The 24,443-nt window shown below is 43.6% G+C and overlaps 1 protein-coding gene across 5 annotated transcripts in view; it reads right to left on the bottom strand.

Moving 5' to 3' along the window:
• AFG2B (AAA ATPase AFG2B) overlaps nt 1-24,443 on the bottom strand; it is a 271,306-nt gene that overhangs the window by 120,618 nt on the left and 126,245 nt on the right. For all 5 annotated transcript variants that reach the window (XM_085644230.1, XM_085644234.1, XM_085644231.1 and 2 more), the window contains one exon: nt 3,112-3,321. In XM_085644230.1, the coding sequence (XP_085500356.1) occupies nt 3,112-3,321 (210 nt within the window). The remainder of the gene's footprint in view (nt 1-3,111; nt 3,322-24,443) is intronic.

Here is a 24,443-nt window from a genome sequence, read left to right as displayed (position 1 = left end):
ATACAATTAATGTTACTCATCCTCAAAAGTAGAAGGGACCAGAGGATATCTCCTCTCTGTAGTTCTCCTTCATATTCATGTTCCTCATGGAACCCTTCTGGGCAGCGGTTCACATGTAGACGTTATATGACTACTTCGAGTTGAGCAATGGTTCTGTGCTAAATGGTTTCACTACATTAACAGGTGAATGTCCAGTACTAAGAACTGCAGAAGAGAAGCAAACCAGAACGATTCATCCGAACAGCCCGAACGCTCCTCCAATTTAGTAAACAGTTGCAGACTCACCTTTTTAAAGAACACTACATCACAATGCATTAACTGTCTACCATCCAACTTCCTCTCCTAATACCTGTGGATTTTAAGATTGCCTCTGAGCCTTTTCGCTAGGTTTGGGCTATAGAAATACCATATACCTTCATCTAAATTGGAACTTTGATGGTGAAGTATGAGTGTAAAAAATATTCTGTGGCTGACAGCAAACAGATCCTCTCAGGTCGAAGACAAAGAATCTGTTGATTTTGCTATTCCATGCACTTTAGCTCAGAGTGGCTGTAACAAACTTGCATGCCATGGCTATTCTCTTTGAAATATGTATCGACTCCTCATCCCTAAAAGAGGATATCAGAATCTATGACAAGCTGAAACTGTTCAGGCAAAAGGAAAAGCTATTTACACAACCATTTCCCCTTGGCCATTTTCAAATTTTTAGTCATGTGAGTTGCTTCTTATTGTATTAAAGCTTGGAAAGTCCCCGAGCTACTCTCGGTTTGTACTATTCCTTGGTTTCCATTCCATTAGGAACATTTTCCCACGTCATTTTAAAACATTATTGTGTAACCTGGGTACTTTGTGGCAGTATGATTCCTGAAGATGTGCTGATGGGTACCCTTTCAGTGGTGAGCTGTATTTTGTCAATAAATCCATTCATCCTCCATCCGGTTGGCTGGTATCCAGCATCTCTTTACCATTTCTCTATACCCAAAGGTTGGGGGCTTGGATGATGTATGCATTTCGTAAGTACAATTCTTGAGAAAAGATGTGATATTAGAATATGCACATTTATGATGGATGTGCGGACATTTAGCTGTATTTTATCAGATTCCTATAAGGAATATATTTTTTAGAATACTGGTCATTCAACAGTAAAAAAAAAGTCGCAACTTGTTGACTGGTACCATGTTCTAGTACTGATTGACAGTTGATAGTTCTCCTATAGGAACACTTGTTTTTTCTGCTGCTGTAGCCTTTTAAAATTAAGTCTACTGCGTTTTTTACAGGACTGTTGGTGGATATTTATCTGGGAATCAATTACTACAATGACAACGACAAATTGAAAAAGTGAAAGGCAAAAGATAAAAACGATGTAGATTCAGAAGAAACTTGAATGAAGCAGCAAGTGCATATGATCGTTAAAAAAAGAAACAGAAGGGTGAGAAGGATATGAAGTGAACATCTTCCTCGGAGCCTCTAACAAAACGGCAATCACTAGAAAAGGCATATCAGAAAATGATGGAATCACAAAGGGTTCAAGACGAACTTTTACATTCTGGACTTATTTATTAAACAAAATTGAACTCTACATTTGCTGCCATCTTTAAATCAGCCCTTAAAAGACAATTACTTCAGCAGGTAGGGAAATATGCCTTTACAGGATGTGGAATTTAGTGACAAGCCAACACATGTTTTAGCAGGTACCTTAGATTCCAGCCAAATGTTTAGTATACCACAAAGGTGTTTAAAGTAGGGGAAATGCTGCCAATATGAACACTCCGAGTGTGTGATGGGCTGCATCCAAGGCTAGCCGGCTCTCAAATCCTCAAAAGTATGACTACAGCTAACTTGTACGAACCTCTGGGGGCCAAAGAAATCAAACAAGACGATTGGTAGCTCTGACACCAAAGGCTGCTCTTTATGAAAGTACTATATACAGGGCTGACTTTCTATTTCCCCCATGAGGATAAGCCTTTTTTGTTTTAAATAAAAGTACACCTCAAAATTACAGCATTCACTTCTACGATGGAACACCTGGCAGGTAACATCGTCAACATCCCTTCCCTCCTCTGAAGAAGCAATATGAGGTGCACCATTACCTATCTTCTCCTTCAGGAGGCAAATGCTACACCTCCCTCGGACCATAAGCTCTGGCTTATATAGATGGGCTACTTAGCGCAACTCTTTGCGGCCTGCCTAGAGTTAGGACGACTCCGCTTAGGGCCTCCCTCAATTCCGCTGCTAGACTCTTAACTGGCACAAAAAAATACCACCACATATCTCCGGGCTTGCGAGTCCTGAATTGGCTTCCATATGAAGGTCTGATACAATTAAAAATTGCATGCATGGCTCACAAGGCCATCCACTTCAAGACCCTGCTGTACCTCGCTCGGAAACTGGAGCTCTCCTGCGTTTCTAGAGGCTCCGGAAGTGCCAGCACCCTTTTGCTAAAACCACAAAAATTCAAGAAAAAAAAGACCTACAACTGAACCTTCTCAGGCATGGCGCGGAGGATTTGGAACTCCCTTCCACCCGAAGTCAGGGTGAACCCCTCCACTGGCTTCTTCAAAATGAAGTTAAAGGACTCCTGATGAAGACATTTCTTCTTTAACATGGCTCCTTTATTTGTTTTTGGTCCATACCTGCTGACTATGGCCCAACCACTTGGTTCACGAGTCTTCTTGGACATTTCTAGATTTGGACCTTGTGGAGCTGATGATTTTGTTGTGTTTGTTTTTCCCTTAGGATAAGGTTTGTCAATTAGACTCTGATTTTTTTGCCTTGCTGATTTTGTATGTTTGATTATAACCATTGTGATGCATAATCTGTAAAGCACTCTGATACCCTCGGTGGTCATGTCATGTTCGCTATATAAAACTTTCAAAATAAATAAATAAAATACTTAGGTAGGGTTAATGCAAAAGTTGGAAAAAACTTACTAAACCACCTACTGCACACTTTTACTGTTCATGGAAGCAATGAGTAGGAATGAAGTACATTCATGTAAAGATCACAGAATCGGATAAATTATAGTCCTACCTCAATGGAAAATTATGCAAGCAATGTGAACTTCTTTGTGAAGGGCTGGCTACAAGAGGCCACTTAAAGTAACAAACAAACCTGGGCCAGAATTTTCTCAGAATCTCCGACATACGGTGAAAACAGGTCAGCACCACTGATTGACAGGAAGGAGCAATGACAACTTGTAGCCGCAGCCTTCACTAATGTAGTTTTGGCACATCCAGGAGGTCCATAAAGAAGAATACCCTTTGGAAGAGTCAAACCCATCCTCACAAAGGCTTGTGGGAACTTCATAGGCCATTCAATGCTCTGTGAACACACAAAGGAATAGGGCATGGGCAACCTGCCTCACTGTGTACATTTACTTTAGTACTTTAATAAATAATGTTATAACATGTGCAGTAAAATATACACCGCATATATCACGTTGCATCTCTCGTATTGTTTTATACACATTACAATAGATTCCTTGTGCTCCTTCCTTTATAGATATTTACCTAAACAACATGTTGTGGTATCTCCTCATGTTTCCTTGCATATTAAAGTTTCCATTAGCATTAGAATGTTTGCATTGTACAGTCTAGAATGTATGTCTTAGTAACCTGGTTGCCTAGTGCTGGGAGTCAGTTGATGCTTGATGTCCTGTGGATGAGATCTTGTACTATCTGTATCCTAATAAAGAAGACTTTCTGCTCTACCTGAGTCCCTAACTTCTTCGCACATGTGTTCCCATACTCTGGCAGAAGACAAATCCACTGCAGTTTATGCTTCAATCAGATTTGGTGACTGGCGAAGTTGATTATTCTAAAATGTTTATGAATCATCCCTTCACTAGACCTTTATTTATCAAACCTTATTTAACCACAAAATCAAAGCTTTCTACATGTACATATAATCCCAGCCAAGCAGATACCTTTCCATAACAAGCATTGGCAAAGCCAACAGGTCTGGCCGTGGACACCAGCGTTTTGGCTCTGGCAATTACTATTTTGTTCTCTCATGGTTTTTGCAAACGTTACTGTTGGGGTAGCTGTTAGGCCCTCAATCTAAAATAAAAACAAGCATTTTGAATGCAATAGGTCTCGCACTTGTGAAAGTTAGAGCTATTGGTATTGTAAATGACCATGTCTTTTACCTATGTGTTTGGTTTAGAGTGTACCGGATGAATTTTGTTTGGAGTGGAATTATATAGGTTGAATTGGAATGGCTAGTTGGGGAATGGTGTAGAGTGAGATTGTGTGGTGGGGAGTAGATTTGTGTAGAGGAATTCTGTGGCATGGTGGATAGATAGGGTTGAGACCTGCAAAAACAGATAAAAAGAAGATAGGGATGGATAGGTAGTTTGTGCACGAAGTGGTAAATGAGCTGTAGATGGAGATGGAGAAGGAGTGTGTGAGAAAGAGAAAAATGGGAGAATATTCCATAGATGCATAAAGAGTGTACGCAGAAGAGAGTATGGGTTTGAGGGACGAAAGGAAAGAACTTGTGCTTGAAGACCTGAAGTGAGCTAATATGAGAGTGGCAGGAAGGCTGCGTGAGAGAATAAAAGAGAGGTGTGAGAGAGAGAAGATGGGGCACCCAGAGTGTGGGGAATGGAGATGAGAGGTGGATGTTTGGGCTTGGATGTGCCTCTGCCGGTAGCTACTTCTCGTCTCAATGAGTTTGGATTCACACCCAGTAAAACCAGGTCGGGAGTTTCAAGACCCCGTAATTTTTGGTACAGTAATATTAGATAACTCATGGTTGCCCCAAATGCCGTGGGGAATTCATAATGGGCTCCTATGAAGACATAGAACAAGGTTTCAGATAACATGACTTTAATCATTATATGTCTGAACCTTTCAAGAGCTAACGTAATGGAAATATTTCGGACAAGCAGGTTTGAGGGCTATTGAAAAATGTCACCAGTTGTGAGAGAAGATAATCATGAACGTAGCGTGTTTTTTTAAAATAATTATGCAAGTGAAGTCTCATGTAGAGATTAATTGCTGGCTAACCCGTAGTCCTTGAACTTTCCACATTTTCCTAAATTTAAGCCACTGGGTCGGTTTTTCCACGATAATTGGCACTATTTCCTTGTGAATTTAGGCTTTCATTCAAAATGGATTTTTTTTTCTCATGAGTTAAATTTAAAACCGTTTGTCTATAAATTCTAACTGAATTTTGGTGACATGTTTTTCTCAAAACAACATAAAAAGGGTTTGACAGTCCTGATTACAAACAGACAAGATAACCTATGTGCACAAAACGTAATGAATTGGAGGATAATAAGTTAAAAAATGTAAAAAACACTGCCAAGAATTGTGGAAAGTTAATAAGAATTTTTCCAGATCTGCACACCCCTAAATCATGAGAAGTAAATGATGCATTAGGAGATGGGTTGAATTAAATAAAAATGATGCATAAAGGTTTGGTGCAGGTTGGGCATGTCTATGTTGTATGCTTGCAGGCCCAACAAGAGTATGGAAAGAAAGTAGACAGCATGGAAAAGCCATCACCAAGAAGAGAAATCAGGGAGTGTACATATACAACAGAAACTGCGAAAAACAGGGTTACATTCTACACATTTACGTCACTATGGGGAATTGATCGAATCGTGTAATCACCAGAGAGTAAGGTAATCTACCCAAAGAAGAGCAGAGGTTAGATCTGCATACTCTTGAACTGGTCATGTGACCACATTCCAAGACAAGGTACCATCCCCCACCACGCTGGCTGGGTATAGCCATACCAAACACAAATGTCCAGTGCTTTTGTGCAGCAACAGAACTCATTTGTCTTATAACTGATGCATAGCTGGAACATGAAATAAGTTCAAATGTCACAATACACGTTGACACACTGTGTGGCACTCTCCTTCTACCGAGACATTGTGCAAGAGAAGAAAGTGTTGCAACAGCGCACTCCTGCACAAGGTGCTAATTAAGATGAGTGATTCAGTAGTCATCATTGGCTCTTGAGCTGAGTTACACCGTCACCACACATTATGTCGATTTCGCTCCCTCTTGGTGACCATTGTCCAATGTCCAACTTGTGGCGAGTGCGTGCCCTAATAGTTCTCTTTTATATAACATAATGTACAGTGCAATTATATAACATTGTGCAGCACAGTCCTGGACGAATAATATGGCACAACTTTAAAAAAGCAATCAATACAACAGCACCAAAAAACACATTTGTGTGTGAAACATGGTTTTACAGGCAATGTATCTGTGAATTTGAGACTGATTAACCCCACAGATGCCAGTCCATGTAAAGTTCCCGCCAACTACGATCGTCCATAAATAGTGTCTCTGGAAAAGACTGGGGTAAAAAGTGTGCAGAAAAAATAGAAATTGTAGAAGTGATCATTAAATCAACACTTGAAAAGATAATATGGTTGTCAAAAATGTCTTTGCAGAAATATTCTTGATATGGGTGCCTAAAGCTGTTCAGACAGTTGCAATACTAATATGCTTTGGCTTTGTGAGAAATTAATTTATATTGATAACATTTAGATATCCCTCCGATATGTGAAATATACAGTGAAGCCAAGAGAAAGTGTTTTGTCTCTAAACTTTGCTCTGTCATCTTCAGCCATGATTGGATTACTGATGATTACATGTATTCTTAATTTAAACAAATGTTAACACACGCCATCTCTTTAATCTATCAAAGAAAGTATTCACACAATAAACTCATATTTCTTAAATGAAATATTAAAAATAGCATTTTTACAATGTATTCCGCCCAAAAAATAGCATCTCGTTTCTGCATTTCTAAAACTCAGTACATGAAAATAAAGATTTAACCGTCTCATTTCCAAATGTAGGGTTTGGAGAAAAAAACACATTTGACACCATGCAGAAAAATATCTTCTTGGGTCAGAAACATAAAATGTACAAGCTAAGCACAGAAAAAGGCCAGAGGTGACCATGTGCAATTAGTTTAATCTGACATAAAACACACATACACCTACAGGCAAGCCCTGCAACTGCAACACAATGGCTTAATGTAACACGCATGTGAAAGGCCTTCTAAATAATTTCATCTTAGTAGCATGAATTCAAAAATAAATTAATGTACAACTCTATTCTTTCTAAGCCATGCGGGAGTGGGGGTACTTGCTTTAAATGAGGTTTAGCTGAGCCGAGTAGACCACGAAGACAGCACAGGCCATATCTGTTTAATTCGGAGATCCTGGAGAGAGTGCGCACAACAAGTATTTTCCTGTACATATGTGCTCTAAACAAGCACTTTTAAAGCTTAAGTATTATCTGCTAATCTAACTTTCCCGTATATAAAAGTGAAAGATTAGCAATTATTTCATCCTGCAGTAGGCCGTTCAGTGCCGGTATATTAAATGGGGAAGTTAGCGCTCGTTTCGTATGCTGCCCTGTGTAATGTAAAACAAGGATGGAGTGTGTGGACGGATGGGTGGTGTTAGAGATGTAGAATGTGGATGAGTGGTGTCAGAGAAGAAGAGTGTGAACGGATGGGTGGTGTCAGGGATGGAGTGTAGACGGATGGGTGGTGTCAGGGATGGAGAGTGTCAGGGATGGAGAGTGTGGACAGATGGGTGGTGTCAGGGATGGAGAGTTTGGACGGACGGGTGGTGTCAGGGATGGTGTGTGGACGGACGAGTGGTGTCAGGGATGGAGTGTGTGGACGGACGGGTGGTATTAGAGATGGAGAGTGTGGATAGATCGATGAACTTTAGGGTGGTTACTGGATGTACGCGGGAGTTTGGCAGACTGCGGTGAGATCTTGGGTGTAATCTCAGAAATATGTCCCATGGAGAGAGGGGTTAGATTAGGGATGGAGAGTGGGGCAAGGTGGTGCGAACGTTGGAATGGTGTACCTGCGTGGTGGACGGGGTAGGTGATCTCAAAGATCGAGGGTCTGTGGGGTGAACTCAAGGAATGGATGAGGGAATGATGGGTGAGGTCATGAAACAGTGTGTGGAGGGACAGTGAGAGAGGGCGGCGTGCGTGGTGATGGGTGAGAGGCTTCAAGGATCGTGGACACACTAGTTCGGGATATGGGAAGGTGGGGTAATGCCAGATCGTGCGGTGGAGACGAGGCAGTGGGTGAGGTTGTGGATGGAGAGTAGGTGAGATGGCACGGGGGTGGAGAGAGTCTGCCAAATGAGAGGCTTGGGGAGGTTGCTTAATGAGAGTGAAGGGCAAGGGAGGCTCAGAGGGTGGATAGCGGATGAGATCAGGACTTGCAGACTGTGAATGAGATCAGGCGACTGAAAAATGACTGAAAGGGAAGTGGGAACGGAGAGCATAAGGCAGGTAAATGAATACACGGAGAGAGATGGAGAGTGAGGAAGAGGGGTGGGGTGCAGTTGGGTAGGTGACATCGTTGCATTGTTTCTGCAGAGCTTTGTATTTCTTCAGCCCTTGTTCCATATTCTGCGTCCGACTCATTTATCATCGTGAAGCGGGAGCGCGTCCGAGCCCAGAGATGATATTTTAAGCCCGAAGAATGATGTCTACTGCACTGTGAATGGTGTGGGCTCCGAAACACCAGGAGGGCTGTGGACGCGCGGCTCCAGGGACAGCTTGCATCATCTAGCGCTGCCAGACTTCACCCCGCTCAGGTGACCTGAGCTCGGCAGCAATGCCTGCGAGTGACCCGATGCAGCAGCGGCTCCCAACGGAAGCAGGGCTCCCACATCATTGTTTGTACTGGGCAGCAGGGCTCTCAAACTATACGCGTGGGGGCTCCCAAATGCTGACCTTACCTCCTGTCTCCCAGCAGAAGATCTCAAACATCCGATTGCTCCTACGTGGCTGCCAACTCAAGCCAAGTGCAATATTCGAAAACAAGCTGTCTCCGCGTGCACATCTCCTGTCTGCGCAGGCACGGCGAACAGGAGACAGGGAGGGACAGGAGATGTGCGAGCGGCATTGAATGAAGCCAGAGAGGAGACGCCATGCGCGTGCACTTCGACTGTCTGTGCGCGCACATGGTCTGTCTCCCTTCCGAACGAAACCGACAACAATAGTCTCGCCAAGGCGAAAGCAACCAATGTGCTGCGTTCGCCAGGCGAGACCTAAAAATGGCTGAATGCAAAGCATCTTTTGGTCTCAAAAAACCACACATTGGACTATTCGATCGCATAGCTCTCTATGCGGACGACGTCTTATTTTTTCTAACAGATCTTGACCGCACGGGGCCCCGGCTACTCCGTATTATGCAGCTCTTTGGAGAGACTTCGGGTCTTTTCATGAATCCCCAGAAGTCTACCCTGTGGGTATTGGGGGGTCCGACTCAGTTGCAGGGGTGGGCCTCCACGGTGCGGATACCGGCGGGGGGACTCAAGTATTTAGGGGTGTTCTTATCAACTACCCCGGCGGTTTCCTGGGAGCGTAATGTGGTGCCCGTATGGGATCGTATTTGCCAAGACATCAAATTGTGGGCCCGCATGCCGCTCACCATATTCGGTCGGTCCGTGATCTTTAAGATGGTGGCCCTTCCCCGTCTTCTGTACCAGCTACAGGATCATCCGTATACGATTCCACCGGGCTGGTTCCATCGGGTGAATTCGACCCTGGGTCAGTTCCTGTGGGAGGGTGGGGTGGTTTGGTTGGCCCTGCGGACGAGTTTCCTATCAACCTACGAGGGGGGGCTGGCCACGTCAGATATGCTTTCCTACTACCAGGCCTCCCACCTGCTGGTCCTGAACGAGTGGTGGTATGGGGATAGGGGGATCCGGCCTACGCGGTGGATCGGCGACTTATGGCCCCACATACACTACATACCCTGCTATACTCCGCCTCGTATCGGGCACGGTTGCCACCGGCGACGCAGGTAATTTTTCAGAATTGGGTAGTGAAACGTGCTCACGCGGGAAACCCCCCTGTGGCACAATGGGCGACTACCACAGATGGCGGCCCTGTCCGGTTTGAGGGGTGGGATCGGATAGGCATCTCCACCATAGGCCATGTGGTACGGGGGTGCGCCTTGAAGTCCTTTCAAGATCTACAACAAGAATCCAGCATGCCCCGGACACAGTTCTATAGATACCTCCAATTCTGCCATGCACTCTCCCCCAGCCTAGCGGGATTGGATTCCATAGCTGAGTTTAGCCCTGTGGAAGCAAAGCTCTTCATGGGGGACCTCCAAGAGCGGAAAATTTCCAAGATATACAGAACGTTCGTCATTCACAGCATATCCTCGCTCCAGTATCTAAAGGGGAAATGGGAGGGAGATGTTGGTCCCCTCGATGAGACGGACTGGATGGAGGCACTGGCCTCGCCCCGGGGGGCAGCCATAGCTATTCGACTACGCCTTATTCAATTTAAATACTTGCACAGGGTTTATTTTACACGTAGGAGGCTGTGGCGGGCGGGACTGATCGCATCTCCGGAGTGTCTCCGATGTGGGCGGGAGGAGGGCTCCTTCTTTCACACGGTATGGCTCTGTGTTTCATTATCCCGTTTTTGGAGAGGGGTGCTGTCCTGCCTATCTGAGGTGCTTGGCTGGGATCTTCCCGCAGACCCTAAGCTGACACTCCTGCACATCATGGCTGATATTGGAGGAAACATATATAAGAGGCGCCTGATACTGTTGGGCCTCACGCTGGCCAAGAGGGATGTCGCCCGGGCATGGAAGGCTCCGGTGGCTCCCTCTCTGAACGTGTGGAAGAGGGGTCTGGACTTTAGCATGGGTTTGGAGCTCCCCATATTTGCAGCCAGGGGGTGTCCACGTAAATATTATAAGATATGGAAGCGTTGGGCAGAATACAGGGGTATCCCCCTGGAGCCAGTTCCGGAGGAGCGGGAAGAGGGGCCCCTTTAGTTCCCCTGGGGAGGGAGGGCTTAATCTGGGCCCGAGGTCGGAACTGTCTGGTCTACGCTCATACAGGATGTTGCTTGTTGGTCATGGTTTGGTGCGGTCGGGGGGGATCCGGGAGTTGGTGGGGGGGGGGGGGGGGGGGGGGTCGGTGGTCTGTTTTTCATATGAAGTGCATCTTCATTTATTTTACTAATGTAAAACGTCAATGATATTATGTTTGTAATGCTTCGGCAGGTACCTCTGGGATTTCAGGGGCCGGCAATCTATATGTATATTGACGAATAAAAGCTATTAAAAAAATAAATAAAAAAAACACACATTACCATACTTTTGTCCCTGCCATTGAGAGGAACTACTGTGTGGGTGGATGTGTTCTTTTTTGGAAAAGGCAGCATGAGGTAATTCACAGTGAATTCAGCCAATTGCAGAAGCAGACTAGCCCATTTCCCCATGAAGCATGCTGCAGAGGGTGAAAAAAAGTGAATTACACAACTGACTAATGGAAGATGTCTGTCTGAAAATTCATTTAACTATGTGATACATATGCATTTAGTAAAATCAAAAGGTCTTGCTAAACAGTAAACAAAGAAGCCAATAGATCTGGCGTTGACTGCCAGCCGCTCACCTTTTCTAATGCTTGTTTATAATGTTTGTGTAAATCTTTCTTACAAATAGTGTCGAAAAGATAGAGGCTTGCAAAACCAGGTAGAGAGGATTATATAGACAGACTGATAGCTTAAAAAATAGATAGGGTTGCATAGCTCGAGAGCATTGCATAGACAGAGGCAGAGCCATACATTCATACAGTGGTGCACTCCTTTGCAAGTAGTGACTTGTCCAATTATGACCTAAAATGCCAATGAATAAACTCTCTGTTAGAGCATCTCATCTTGTGGACCCCAAGTACCATGTAAATTGTTTTTATGGGTGTGAGTACTAGAAAAAGCTACCGAGGTTTCCTGAACTAGTTATGATTCATAAAACATTTACCTTATAAACAGGCAGTGCTGATGGGCATCATTCAGAGTTCAGCAGAAGGCTCTATCAGGGAACTTGATACCTGGGTGGCTCTGAACATTGTGCTCTTGGATTATTAGTGTGAAGCGGCAAGTCAACATATTTTAACTCTTTAGTTCTGTCCTCTGCAGCTCCTGAGATCAGACGAGATCAGGTGCTTCCAGTGTGGTATGGCCGTAGTCCTGTCCTCTGTAGCTCAATTGCATTTTTTATATTGACATCATTTTGTAACCAATTCTGCATTTTTAACAAATAAATGATGAGTGCATTGAAATCCCATGTTCAAAATCTATTGGCCAAAATTAATCTTTACAAAAATATGTACACACATGCTTTTCTACAACGAAGACTAACAACTGGTTATTTGTTGTTTATTTAGGTTTAGAAAGTAGCAAGAATTACATTTAATATGCTGGTAACGCATAGAGAATCAAATAGTTTTCTTGCTTATATTTTTTCTCATGCTTATTCAAACATTCAGAAAGTTCTGAGACGAAGCCTTTGTACTCCAGGAACAAAATGTGAGACGAGTAAACAATTCTGTAGCAGAGTTTCGAACCAGAAATATGTGTTAAAATGTTTCAGCCCTGCTCGGAAAAACTGACTTAATTGCCATCCCTGCCGAATATGCTTCTGAGATTGCAGCAGAATGCTCGGCCAAAGTGGCTCCTCCAGGACTCCAAGAAATGTGATCCTCTTTGGCCCGATCACTTTAACTTATTTTTGTACATATGCAAATGCAACCAACCACGGGCTTCACCAGCTCCAGCGTGATCTAGATCAATGGATGTCATGCACATTAATATGATCGAGGGAGTCTGTAGCAATCTGCGTGGAGCTGCCGAGCACTCTCATAAAGAGCCTTTTTTCGAAAACGTATGAATAAAAAGCAACTATGTTCCAAAGTAGTGGTACTACTAAATGTTGGGATGCTCACTTGTGCACAGGAAGAAATGCGGTCACTCGCATTGGAGCGAGCAGGATACTGAAGTAGGATGACCCACTTCCCAATGCTGTATACTTAGGTTACCTATCCTGTTGGAGGCTTAAACTCATAATGACTGATTTAACCTCACCAAAGATAAACAACCGTCCTCAGTTTTAACATATAGACACCTGCACAATCACAAACTAAAATGTCATTCAAAGAATGGAAAGTGAGCGAGAATTAGTCATTTTAGGTCTCGCCTACGCGTATGCGCTGCGTAGGAGAAAGACCTTTAGCCCTCAATGCGCCTTTTCAGCCAAAAACGTGCACGTGTTTCATTGCTTTTAATGGCAACGGGTGCACGTCTGGCGATTCCCTTGCGGGAGCGAGCTTTGACACCATATGTTTGTAACTAACTTGCAACCATATGTCTTCAGCTTTAAGAGTTCTTTGCGTGCGCGTATGTTTATATTTAATGCCGGTGAAATAAACCAGAACTGTATTCAGCTTTAAGAGTTCTTTGCTTAAGAATTGTAGGCAGACAACAACGTTAACAAAGCGCTTTACGTTAACAAAGCGCTTTATGTGTTGAGCTGAAACAACGTTAACAAAGTGCTTTATGTGTTGAGCTGAAACAACGTTAACAAAGCGCTTTATGTGTTGAGGTGAAAAAACATTAACAAAATTTATTACAGGAATATTTATAACATAGCATTTCAACCTCCAAAATATAACACCAAACCTTCAATTTTGCTTTAGCCTTACTGCTAACAGGATCAACTGTCGCTGCCTTTCCCTCGCCTGCAGCCACATGTACCAGCCGCCCGCTGACTGGCAAGGGCAGGATTTGTGATCACAAAATCTGCACAGTGGCACAACAAAGTAGGCTGACAGAAATAAAGAGCGTCAGTCACATGGCTTGATTTACCTCCTCTATGTCGCCAAGGCATGTGCTGATGACGGGCTTGCTGACCAGTGCAGCCACCATCAGAAAAGGCAGGGAATGGTTCCGATTTACATGATTTTAAAATATGTTCGAGTGAGCTCTGCTTTGTGGGAATGGTACTGCCCGCCTACCTGCACATTCATTGGTACCTGCATTCATTGGTACCTACACCTACCTACATGTTCGCATCTACACCTACCTAAACATCCATTGGTACCTACTTGAAGTATTTGTGTTCTCTGCACTGGGTGACCCCTCTCCTGGGTCAGCACTGAGGGATGCCCGGTTTGGGATGATTTCATTATAGCTCTCCAGAGGATCCCAACACTGTTTGGTGGCATGGATTTTAAAAACATGCACGGATTTACATTTATAAATGCTCGGATAAAAAAAAATATCGACCGGCACACAAACTGCCCTCCACTTTCCAGGCACATGATCCAACTCCGAGGGCTGCAGAGAGTTGGTAATCATTTTGATGTAAGGGGGGCGGGCGGGTGGGGGGGTGTTTAGAAATTACTTTTTAGATAAATCTACAAATAACGCAACTGTTTATAATGTAGAACGTGTTGAAGTCGTCAGGAGCAGTCAATGCAGCAAAAAGGATGACTTATACAATTACAGACCGTGAAAGATTAACACTTTTTATTATAACTTTTCAACATGATGCACAGCAGCCACAATGCTCTACAACATAGCCAAAAATTCAGGCTAAACACAGAAGGTCCAGAAAGCGAGACCTATTGGCTATGCCAATGCTTGTTATTTCCTTCTCAGTGGGCCAACACAATGTAACTTTGGTATACAAGGTAGCAGCAAGAATGACTATATTCTAAGAATATTCTGTTTAGGCTTTGTTATTTGGGGATGTCACTACAATATTGTTTCTTCCTTTTGTTTCCTCCAGTTTTGTATCCTTGGATTAGCAGACTTTAGAAATATGTTAAAGGCCTGATCTAATTGTTTTATACACTATACTTAATCTGTAAATATTAAAATAATAGTTGATCTTGTGTAGTGTTGAATTCTTTCACCGATTGATGCATTGGCTGGCTCATAAGAATCTTGACCTATATGTACTATCACATTTATCCGCAGACGCAGAATGGCGTGGCTACATCGCCCACTTTTCTAACAAGTCAGTTTTTACAGCAGGTCACCTGACAAATACTCCAGCCTTTAAACATTAAACATTCAATGCAAGGGTCAGTGACAGGCACCTATGAGAAAAGAGTGATGTCACTATGCACATGGGATAGTGGTGAAATCACAACTTAAGACAGTCCACATGACAACAAAAACCATTGCTGCACGGTATCCCATTCATATGTCTAATACCTTCAACCTTAGGCTGACTATTCACACAGCTGCACGTTACACCTGGGGGCTTGAGTCCATAGTTACAATGCTAATAGCAAAATGCAAAGTCCAATACAATGTGATGTCTGTTAAAAGGGCAGGACTGACTTAAAGTGAAGATACAAATATATATCAAAAGGAATATATATCAAAAAAGGACAGCAAAGAACACGGGTGTGTATAAGAATAATGAATTTTATCTTAAGATTTCATCAAGGGTACTCAAATATAACACATACAATGAGACAGGAAGGAAACAGTCTGATACTTAAGCCTTCACTGTTGCAATTGTCTAAACTTTTTCACAATCCTAAAAAAAAAAGCTATTAAGGAAAGAAGTGTACAAGTCGACGTTTCGATCTCTAGGCTTGTGTCGATGAGACCATCTTTAGGACTATAGTGTATTAAAGTGGTTGACCCCTGGATTCTGTTGTAAGCGAAATGCAACTGAATCGTGAATATCAGCCGTAAAGACTTTGATCTTTGTAAGCAAATCTGTCCAGTCAGTATTTATCATTATGTTTGTTCGTTACAAGGTATCCTCATCATATCTGAGGCTATAGAAACATTGTGTCGGAAGAAAGGGGAACTAGTGAAATCTGCTGCAGCTGTTTTTAAATTTACCACCAGAGTGGGACGGAAACCAATAGGGGCACTCTTGAATTTACCCAGCAAAATGTATTTCAAAGGCCAGTTACGGGGGCGAGATCTGGGGTCATATTGGGGTCGGGCCTTGAAATCGCTGAAAACCCTTTCCTGCGACGGGCCATTTCTGTGCCGCAAAGTATTTCTTCGTACGTTGTGCATGAAGAACTTCGGATGCCTTTCCTCTCAGATGAATTGCGTTTTAGTCCCCTGGCATTATGGCTCAGGATTTGGGCCAAGCAGGAAAACACACTTAGTAAACACATCTTAAAGGACTGTCTTTCGCTTGACCATCTTTCGCGTATTCGATGGCTTCAGTACATAAGAGTAGGCCTTTTGAGGCTTGCAGAGCAGAAGTATTCACGAATCCAGAGATTATATGTAAGCGGGACTATGCATGGGCTAAAGAGTGTTTTTCAAAAAGGAGCCATTGCGAAAGAGAGGAAGTAGAGCTGTGCAAGTCCAGTGTGCGTAGGCACATTATGTTAAAAACGGTGCCAACCACCGAACCATATCTCAAAAGCATTTACGATCGTTTTTATTGACGAGGTTTCGGCTCAGTCTTTTCAACTATCTCTTGGCTCAACCGCGTGGCTCCCACAGAGGTCAGTGTCTCATGCTCTGTGGCTGCGATGAACAGTCTCCTCGGGACATAATGCACTTTTTAATGTTCTGCAGTTTTTATGATCTTCCGAGAACATTATTTATTATCCCTATCCTGAAAAAGGCTTGTTTCAGGAGGGTTATCTTTTACAACTTTTTTCTACAGGTACAGTTTTGTACACTCTTAATTTTGTAAGGGCAGCCCTAAGACTCAGGTCAAGTTGTGATTAATTTCTGCACTGTAATCTATGTATTTTAATTATAAACCCAGTGTAATGTGATGTATGAACAGTTGTTAACCTGTATTGTGGAACGTTTTTAATCAGGTTTGTTTGACTTTTATGGTTTTACCCATAAAACCGAATCAAGTTTGTTGATGATGGTGTTGAAAGCTTTCTGGAACAAGAACTACAAGCTTGTAGTCGATGCCCCTATACTATTGTGCCTTACCTTCCTACCCTCCCCCGGCTTTCGCTGGTAACAAATGGTTTACTTTACTGCTTACGGCCCTATAACCTCTAACCTCCTTGAGATCCCTCCCCCTCCTTCACAATTTTCTTCATCGCAGCTTGCGGCACTCCTTCGCAGCATTGGGTAGCACTATGATTTTCCAGCTACGCACGACGCCTATCTAGCGTTGTCACTTAACGTCATTCTCACTTATGATCTCCCAAATTCATAAAATGTTTTCTGTCCATCCTGCTATCTAACCCCTCCACACCGTTATTAGGAAGACTCTTCCTAATTTACCTCATCCCCCCGCACCACCTCTGACATCTATCACCCCCTCTTTCTCTCCCATTTCCACCCTCGTCATGAAATCTCTCTCCACCACTCCCCTCCTACATTATCTCCCCCATCTTTCCTCAACTTCCTTCACCTCACTCCTTGTTTTTCTCCTTACTATCTCCGTTCCGCTCCTCCCTCCTCTCCCCCCCCCTCTCCGCCAACCAGTTTGTCCATCATGACCCACCTTAGTCCCACCCCCGCGTTCCGAACCAACCCCACTATATCACCCCTTAACACCCCCCTCACCAGGCATGGCTCTAACTCTCAGTCCATTCCTTACCCTCCCAATCTCTCAAAAAACACCAAGAAAAATGTAAAACAAAGTACTTATCCGGCATCTCGAAACCCTAATTGTAGACAACTACCACAGCCTCACGTCCCCCATGAAAACAAACTAAATTTTCTACTCCAAACGAACCTCCAAATGGAAGTGCACTTTCCTTCGCCATCTCCCAATCACTTTAACAATATTCCCTACAGTTTCAAACCCTCTACTACTCCGTCTTCCACCTTTCCCGGTGAAATTGACATCTGCATCATCAAAACTGGAAATATCCTCATTCAAGCCTCTAAACACCACCTCAATATCTTTGAACAGCATTTCAGCACTCTGTCCCGCCAACTGTCCTCACCTACTCCTCTCCCCTCTCCCCCAACACACTCCTAACCCTTCTCCTTCACCTCAAGCTTCCCCCCAGCCCTTCCCATTACACCCCCTTTTGACCCTACCCCCCACCTGAACTTACCCCCTGACCCTAATGTTAATGCTATCTCTCCGCTAACCCCGTACACCCACTCTGCTCCCCTTAACCACATACTCTACCCCTTTAACTGTCCCATCTCTCTCCATGCCTTTCCCTCCCGCACAGCCAGATCTCCCCTCTCTCCACCCGCCAGGATCACCACACTCCGATCACCACCGCCGCAGTGCCCCACTTGTCACCACCTAAGACCTCTCACCCTCTCCGAACAACTGACCTCCACCCCTGACCAATCCAGATCTATCCCACCCACCCCCCTGCACCAGCTACCTCTACTAATATCCAGTCCATCCCCACTCCCCTCAACGTCTGCCAGAACCTGCCATCCCACAGGCCTCCCTCCCTCTCAGAACAACAGACCTCCACTCCCGATCAACTCCGAACTCTCCCACCCTCCCCCTGCCCAGACTACCTCCAGTACTACCCAGTCGTCCCCCACTCCCCTTCTGACGGCCAGAACTCCCCTTCCTCCCCCCACAGACCTCCCTCTCGCCCACTGCTACAAGATCTCGCTCGCCCCCCTCCAGGCTTATCACGCTCTACGAACGATAGACCTCCTTCTCCAACCAACTTAGCACATACCTCACCCCCCGCCGCCTCTAATACACCCAACCTCACTCTTTAACCCAGACACTTTGCCGTATTGATCGCAACATTTCCTCCCTCCTATCCGAATTAGTCCGACTTAGAGAGGATTTCACTAACTCCAAACCGATAACCCGCCCCACTTCGCCACGCACTGGCCCCCCAAAACTCATTAATCCCAAACTCTGGAAAACCACACCACTTCACAATTGCTCTCAGAGACCTTGGTGCACCTTGATTGACTACTCTAACCTCTCCAACCTCTGCAATTCCGTCTCTCCTAAGGCCCTATGCAAGGATGCGGCCTTTCCTCATTCTAACATCCCTGTTATTATTGGGACCAGCAGAACTCTCTCCTCTCCTTGCTCGCCCAGACACCCCCCCTCGCAACTTACTGCCACCCACTCGTGCCCCCCCATAACTAACCCTAAGTCCCTAACATGCCTGCTTGCGAACTGCCGCTCGGCGGTTCGATATGCCACAGACATTTCCAAAACCATCCTTAGTGAAGATATAGACCTCGCCTTCCTAACGGAAAATTGGCTCAACAATCACTCAACACCCATCCTAGATTTACTCTCTCTCCCCCCCTCCCGGTTATTCTATCCTCAGAAAAGACAGACCTAAGAATAGGAGGTGGTCTAGCAATAATCTGTAAAAATGAACTCCAGCTCTCCCTAGCCAAAAACACTGACTTCGAAACATTTGAATAGCTTGGAGCAGAACTTAAAATTTAAGGCGCCCCCCCAATATGACTACACAACATCTATCACCCTCCAGGTGAACCTCTTCCCTTCGCTGAGGAACTATCTGACCTTCTTTCACAATCGTCCCTTTCGAACTCTAAAAATCTCTTCCTAGGAGACTTTAACCTTCACTGGAACTTGCCAGACGATCCTACCATCAAACTTCTCAATAACCTCCTTGAGATAAATGACCTCAAGCAACTCTGCCTTTCCCCAACCCATTCTAAAGGGGCTACTCTTGACGCCATCATTGCTAAGAGTAATCTGGCATCCCTTTCCAACATCATCCCTATCAACTGGTCTGATCACCACCTCATATTGTTCCCGATCTCACCCTTAGCCCAGCCTGCCCCGTCTAAAAACAACAGAACCACAATATTATCCAGAAACCTTAATCGTATCCCCCAAGGTGTACTGGAGGCTAAACTCCAACCACAACTCAGTCGCACACCTCCCTCTCTCAATGCAAACAAACTCACTGAGCATTACAATAAAACTGTCTCTGATGTTCTAGATCAACTTGCACCACCCAATCCAAAAACTCTTAAAAATATCCCTTCCAAATCTTGGTTTAACCCAGACCTCAAAAATGAAAGACGAGCACTTAGACTGGCAGAAACAACTTGGAGACAACACCCTTCTTGTCTCCAATCTTGTGCATTATTGCGTCTCTCCTAAGGCCCTACGCAAGGATGCGGCCTTTCCTCATTCTAACATCCATGTTATTATTGGGACCAGCAGAACTCTCTCCTCTCCTTGCAGTGCATCCCTGTCTCCGTCCAACTTGGACAAATCACGCCCATTCCAAAAAACCCTAAGGCCGACCCGAACAACCTCCGCCCCATCTCAAACCTCCTCATTCTCTCTAAAGCCCTTGAAAAATGTGTCCTTCAGCAATTGAATAAACACATTGACACCTACAACCTACTTGACCCCCTACAATCTGGCTTCCGTATAGGCTGCAGCACTGAAACTGCATTGCTAAATATAGTTGATGACATCCACCTTGCCCTGGACATTGGCGAGACCTGCCTACTCATTCTCCTTGACTTCTCAGCGGCATTTGACACAGTTACCATTCAACCTTACTCTCTACACTTAAATCTCGGTTTGGCCTTAATGGCACTGTCCTCAACTGGTTCAACTCCTACTTCCAACACAGAACCCAACAAGTAAAAATCCAAAACTGCCTATCTAGCCCCACTCCAGTCTCCCTTGTTGTCCTCCAGGAATCCATCGTCTCTCCTGCTCTTTTCAACCTTTTCATGGAACCCCTTACTCTCATTCTCAAACAAGCAGGTATTAACTATCACCTATATGCCGACGACACCCAACTCTACTATAAAATGAAATCCCACTCTGATGTACTGCACCTTAACACCGCCCTGACTAATATCCAAACCTGGTTCTATTCCAATCATCTCAAACTTAACCCTAATAAAACTGAAATCATTCTCTTCTCTCCTAAAAACAACCCTGATCTTAATGCCCTTAACTGTCCACTCTACCTCTCCAAATCAGTAAAATCCCTCGGCATCATCCTCGACAGTAAGTTTATGCTCAACTCCCATGTAAAAAAACTTGGCAAAAGGCGCACTTTTTACGCTCCAACATCTCAAAAAAATCAAGCCCTTCATTCCAGCGGAAGATTTCAAAACAGTTGTACAATCCCTAGTCCTCTCGAAAATCGACTATGGTAATGCCCTTCTCTCCGGTTCTCCCAAAGCACACCTGGCCCCCCTCAAATCTGTTTTAAACCTAGAGGCTAGGTGTATAACTGACTGCAAACGTTCTGACCACATCTCGTCGCCTCTAAAGACCCTTAAATGGCTTCCTATTGAAGGCAGATCCTCCTATAAATTAGCCTGCATTATGCACAAAGCCCTCCATCAAAAATTCCCGCTCTACCTTTCTAACAAACTCAAAAAAGTGGGCAGTGCCCGTTCGATGAGAAGCACAAACTCTCTCCTCCTCGTCCCCCCTCTGCTAAAAAAGAAAGATGCACAAACTCGCTCCTTCTCTGGTAAGGCCCCCAGCATCTGGAATACCCTCCCTAAAGACCGAAGACTGAACCCTTCATACATCAGTTTAAAAAAAGACCTTAAATTGCACCTGCTCAACAAATATTGGGGTCCATAATCATTTTATGCCCATACTTGCAGTTCAATCCCTTCCTTTTTGAATCTACAACCTTTCCCCCACCTCTCCTGCACTCCACTAACACCTAATCACCCCCCACCGTACCCATCCACACCTCTTGCATCCCCCTCGTTTCAACCCTCTCCTTAAAATTATCCACCCCTCCTTCCACTCACGCCTAACCCTTCCGTTTCGACAAATAAAAATTATTCTAGTTCCTTTTTACTGTTTAATAATTTGTAATTATTATATTCATGTACTGCCTAGTAAATAGCTTCATCCTTTCACTTTGTATCGACAAAAATGAGTCTAGTTCCTTTTTACTGTTTAATATTTTGTAATTTTTTTTATTCTTATATTGCTTAGTAAATAGCTTCATCCTTTCACTTTGTATGATAATCAAGATATGTTTTTCACTTTGTTCCTCAAGCCTACCATATCTTAATGTTTCTTTTCGTTCCCATTTGTTTTTGTAACCCATGTACTATCGTACTAGCGCTCTGATACGTAAGGGTGAAGCCAGCGCTATATAAAACCTCTTAAATAAATAAATAAATAAGAATGATAAACTTGGTTTTGCATATCTTATCTCAGAAGTGGACAAGGCACAGAGTGCACTTCGTTCAAAAGACATAATGCATAGCCACACAATGATCAAATTCAGTTCAAAATCATAAAACCAAGTTCGTAGAGTTAGTCAAAGAATGCGGAGAAAAAGCAGAACTCTGCAAATACTGGGGAAATGTTTTATACATGATAGTTCTAGTGAAAACCTTGGTACATGCTGATCGGGAAGGTGATTGGAAGCTGCACGTGGAGACTGTGGAGTCACTGATTACTGTGTTTTGCAAATTTGATTGCATAAACTACCTGAGATATGGGTCCTGGTATTTGGAAAGAGTGAAGAAGCTAAAGATGGAAAAACCATACCTCTATACAAAATTCACCCAAAGACATTTTGTAGTGAAAGACAGAGAGGGAAGGGTCAACGCTGTTGCTTCAGATATGAAACTCGAATAGACGATCCAGAGATCACAGAAAAGCTACAAGGGAATTGTTGGTCAGACATGTAAAAGTGAATATGCTGCTCAATGGCAGCTAGTTTACCATGAAATCCTTTCTATTTGCAATGTTTTCAGCGATGACAAATTCAAAATGAATTAACCATCGTGAAACTGTTCCTCACTACAAACTTGTGGGAAAGAGAGGGTAACTTTTAATAAACATGTTGACAGCCTTCTTCATTTCATGCAGCATCAAAGAAACCCCTTTGAAATGAGTGAGCTTGTGTGACTACACAGCTTTGTGACCAAACAATATGTCCTGGAACATGGATCGAAACTATATGCAGAACTGAAGCAGTAGAGATTTGTACTGAAAGAGGAAAAGCGGTTTGACATAATCCCTAAAGCTAAACGTCCACACTTTAAATGCCATAGTAAGAGTTTCGTACCAGCAGCCACTACAAAGCAGGTCACAAAAAACAGCTTTCGCAAGCTGATAGAGAGATGGATGTAGCAAAAGAAAGGGGAGAAATTATCAAGGAAATTCAGTCATATGATCTTCCTTGAACAAACACATTATTTGATGGAGATGCAGCAACCAAAACAGTGATGCACAAAGTCGTACAAGAACTCCCCAAAAATCTTTCACCTGAAGAATTTCAGTTCGAAAAGGTGTCCTCAATGAAAACAGCTATTGTTGTGGACTATATGTCATAATTGGAAGATTTCATCCATGCAAAACTTCAGAGAGGTCGTTCAGACTGTTCTACAGATATCAGTCAGTATGCACTATCTGTCAAAGAATGTGAGAAAATCAGACGAATGTCTACAAGTGGAACAATTGACCTTGCCTGCATCACAAATTCGACACCTATACCTGTGCAATGTGATAAATTCTGGTCATCAACATCAAATAAGATGAACTTGTAGATGTTAACTCGCCAAAACATTGCTAATGCTTCAGTAAACACTGAATTTCCACTTACTGCAAGTGGAAAGATTGTCAATGAGGAGTTGGTACCTGCAGGGATATATTCAAAAGGTACGGGCCATATTGTTTAAGAACTTAACAACAATTTGGAGGAAGCTGACCATCGTGTGGTGCCACATGATGAGTGAGCTGTTCGAAATGGTTCCAATCAAGTCATTGTACTGTCAAATGACCCAGATGTGATTATTGTGCTACTTAGATTTGTTGCAATGTTCTTAAGTCAAGGATTGTCAGACTTATGCACACGTTATGGAATAAGGGAGAAAAGACACCTAATTCTGCTTCATATTCTGTACAAGAAACTTGACCCAGAAATGCCCAGGGTTCGTATCAAGACACATATTCTTACAGGTGATGACACAATGATCACAATTGGAACAAAGCTTGGAGTTTTAAATGCTGCACCTGTGAAGTTTCTAAAAGAATTTGCTGACAGAAGAAGAATGTGACTTTAAAGATGTAGATAAAAAACCTGTGTGTGTGTGGAAAAACGAGTTTTGACTGTCACACATCTGACGATATTCGGTACAGTGAGTTCAAGAGATCTGTCCTGCTGAGTGACCTTCCACCAACGTCATATTCACATGTACACATTAAAAGAGCGTTCTACTGGATCAGAAGATATGTAAAGGTTTTGGATCATGCATATGTAGAGAAAGATGTGTGTTAATTTGGTTGGGAAGATATTGATGGGGTGCTAAATCCTACAAAATATCTAAAGCCTCTACCCACAGAACTTACACGTACATGTAAAACCTGTGCTACAAAAATATGTCTGTCAATATGCTATACTCAAATGTTAAACATTCTGCAAATGTACCATGAGCGATTGTCGAAACAAATAAAGTGAACGATGAAAATGTGTTTAAAATAGGCGTGATAAGGAATATGCTACTTACCAGTATGCATCTGTTCTTGGCATGTAGAGCTGCAGAGTTGTACACTTAGCATAGGTCGCCATCTGGTGTTGGGCCCGGATGTTTGCAGTTTGTTTTTCTTCTTGGACCGTGCTTGGAAGTCACGAGTTTGGTGACTCCTCCTTCGGTCCGTACTGCGCATGGGCTTCGGCTCCATCCTCAGATTGTTTTTCGCCAACAGGGAAATGATGGAGCGTAGTAATAACAGTGAGA

Source organism: Triturus cristatus, chromosome 3_1 (assembly GCF_964204655.1).
Source record: "Triturus cristatus chromosome 3_1, aTriCri1.1, whole genome shotgun sequence".
Taxonomy (NCBI): domain Eukaryota; kingdom Metazoa; phylum Chordata; class Amphibia; order Caudata; family Salamandridae; genus Triturus; species Triturus cristatus.
This window is presented reverse-complemented; position numbering and strand designations above follow the sequence as displayed.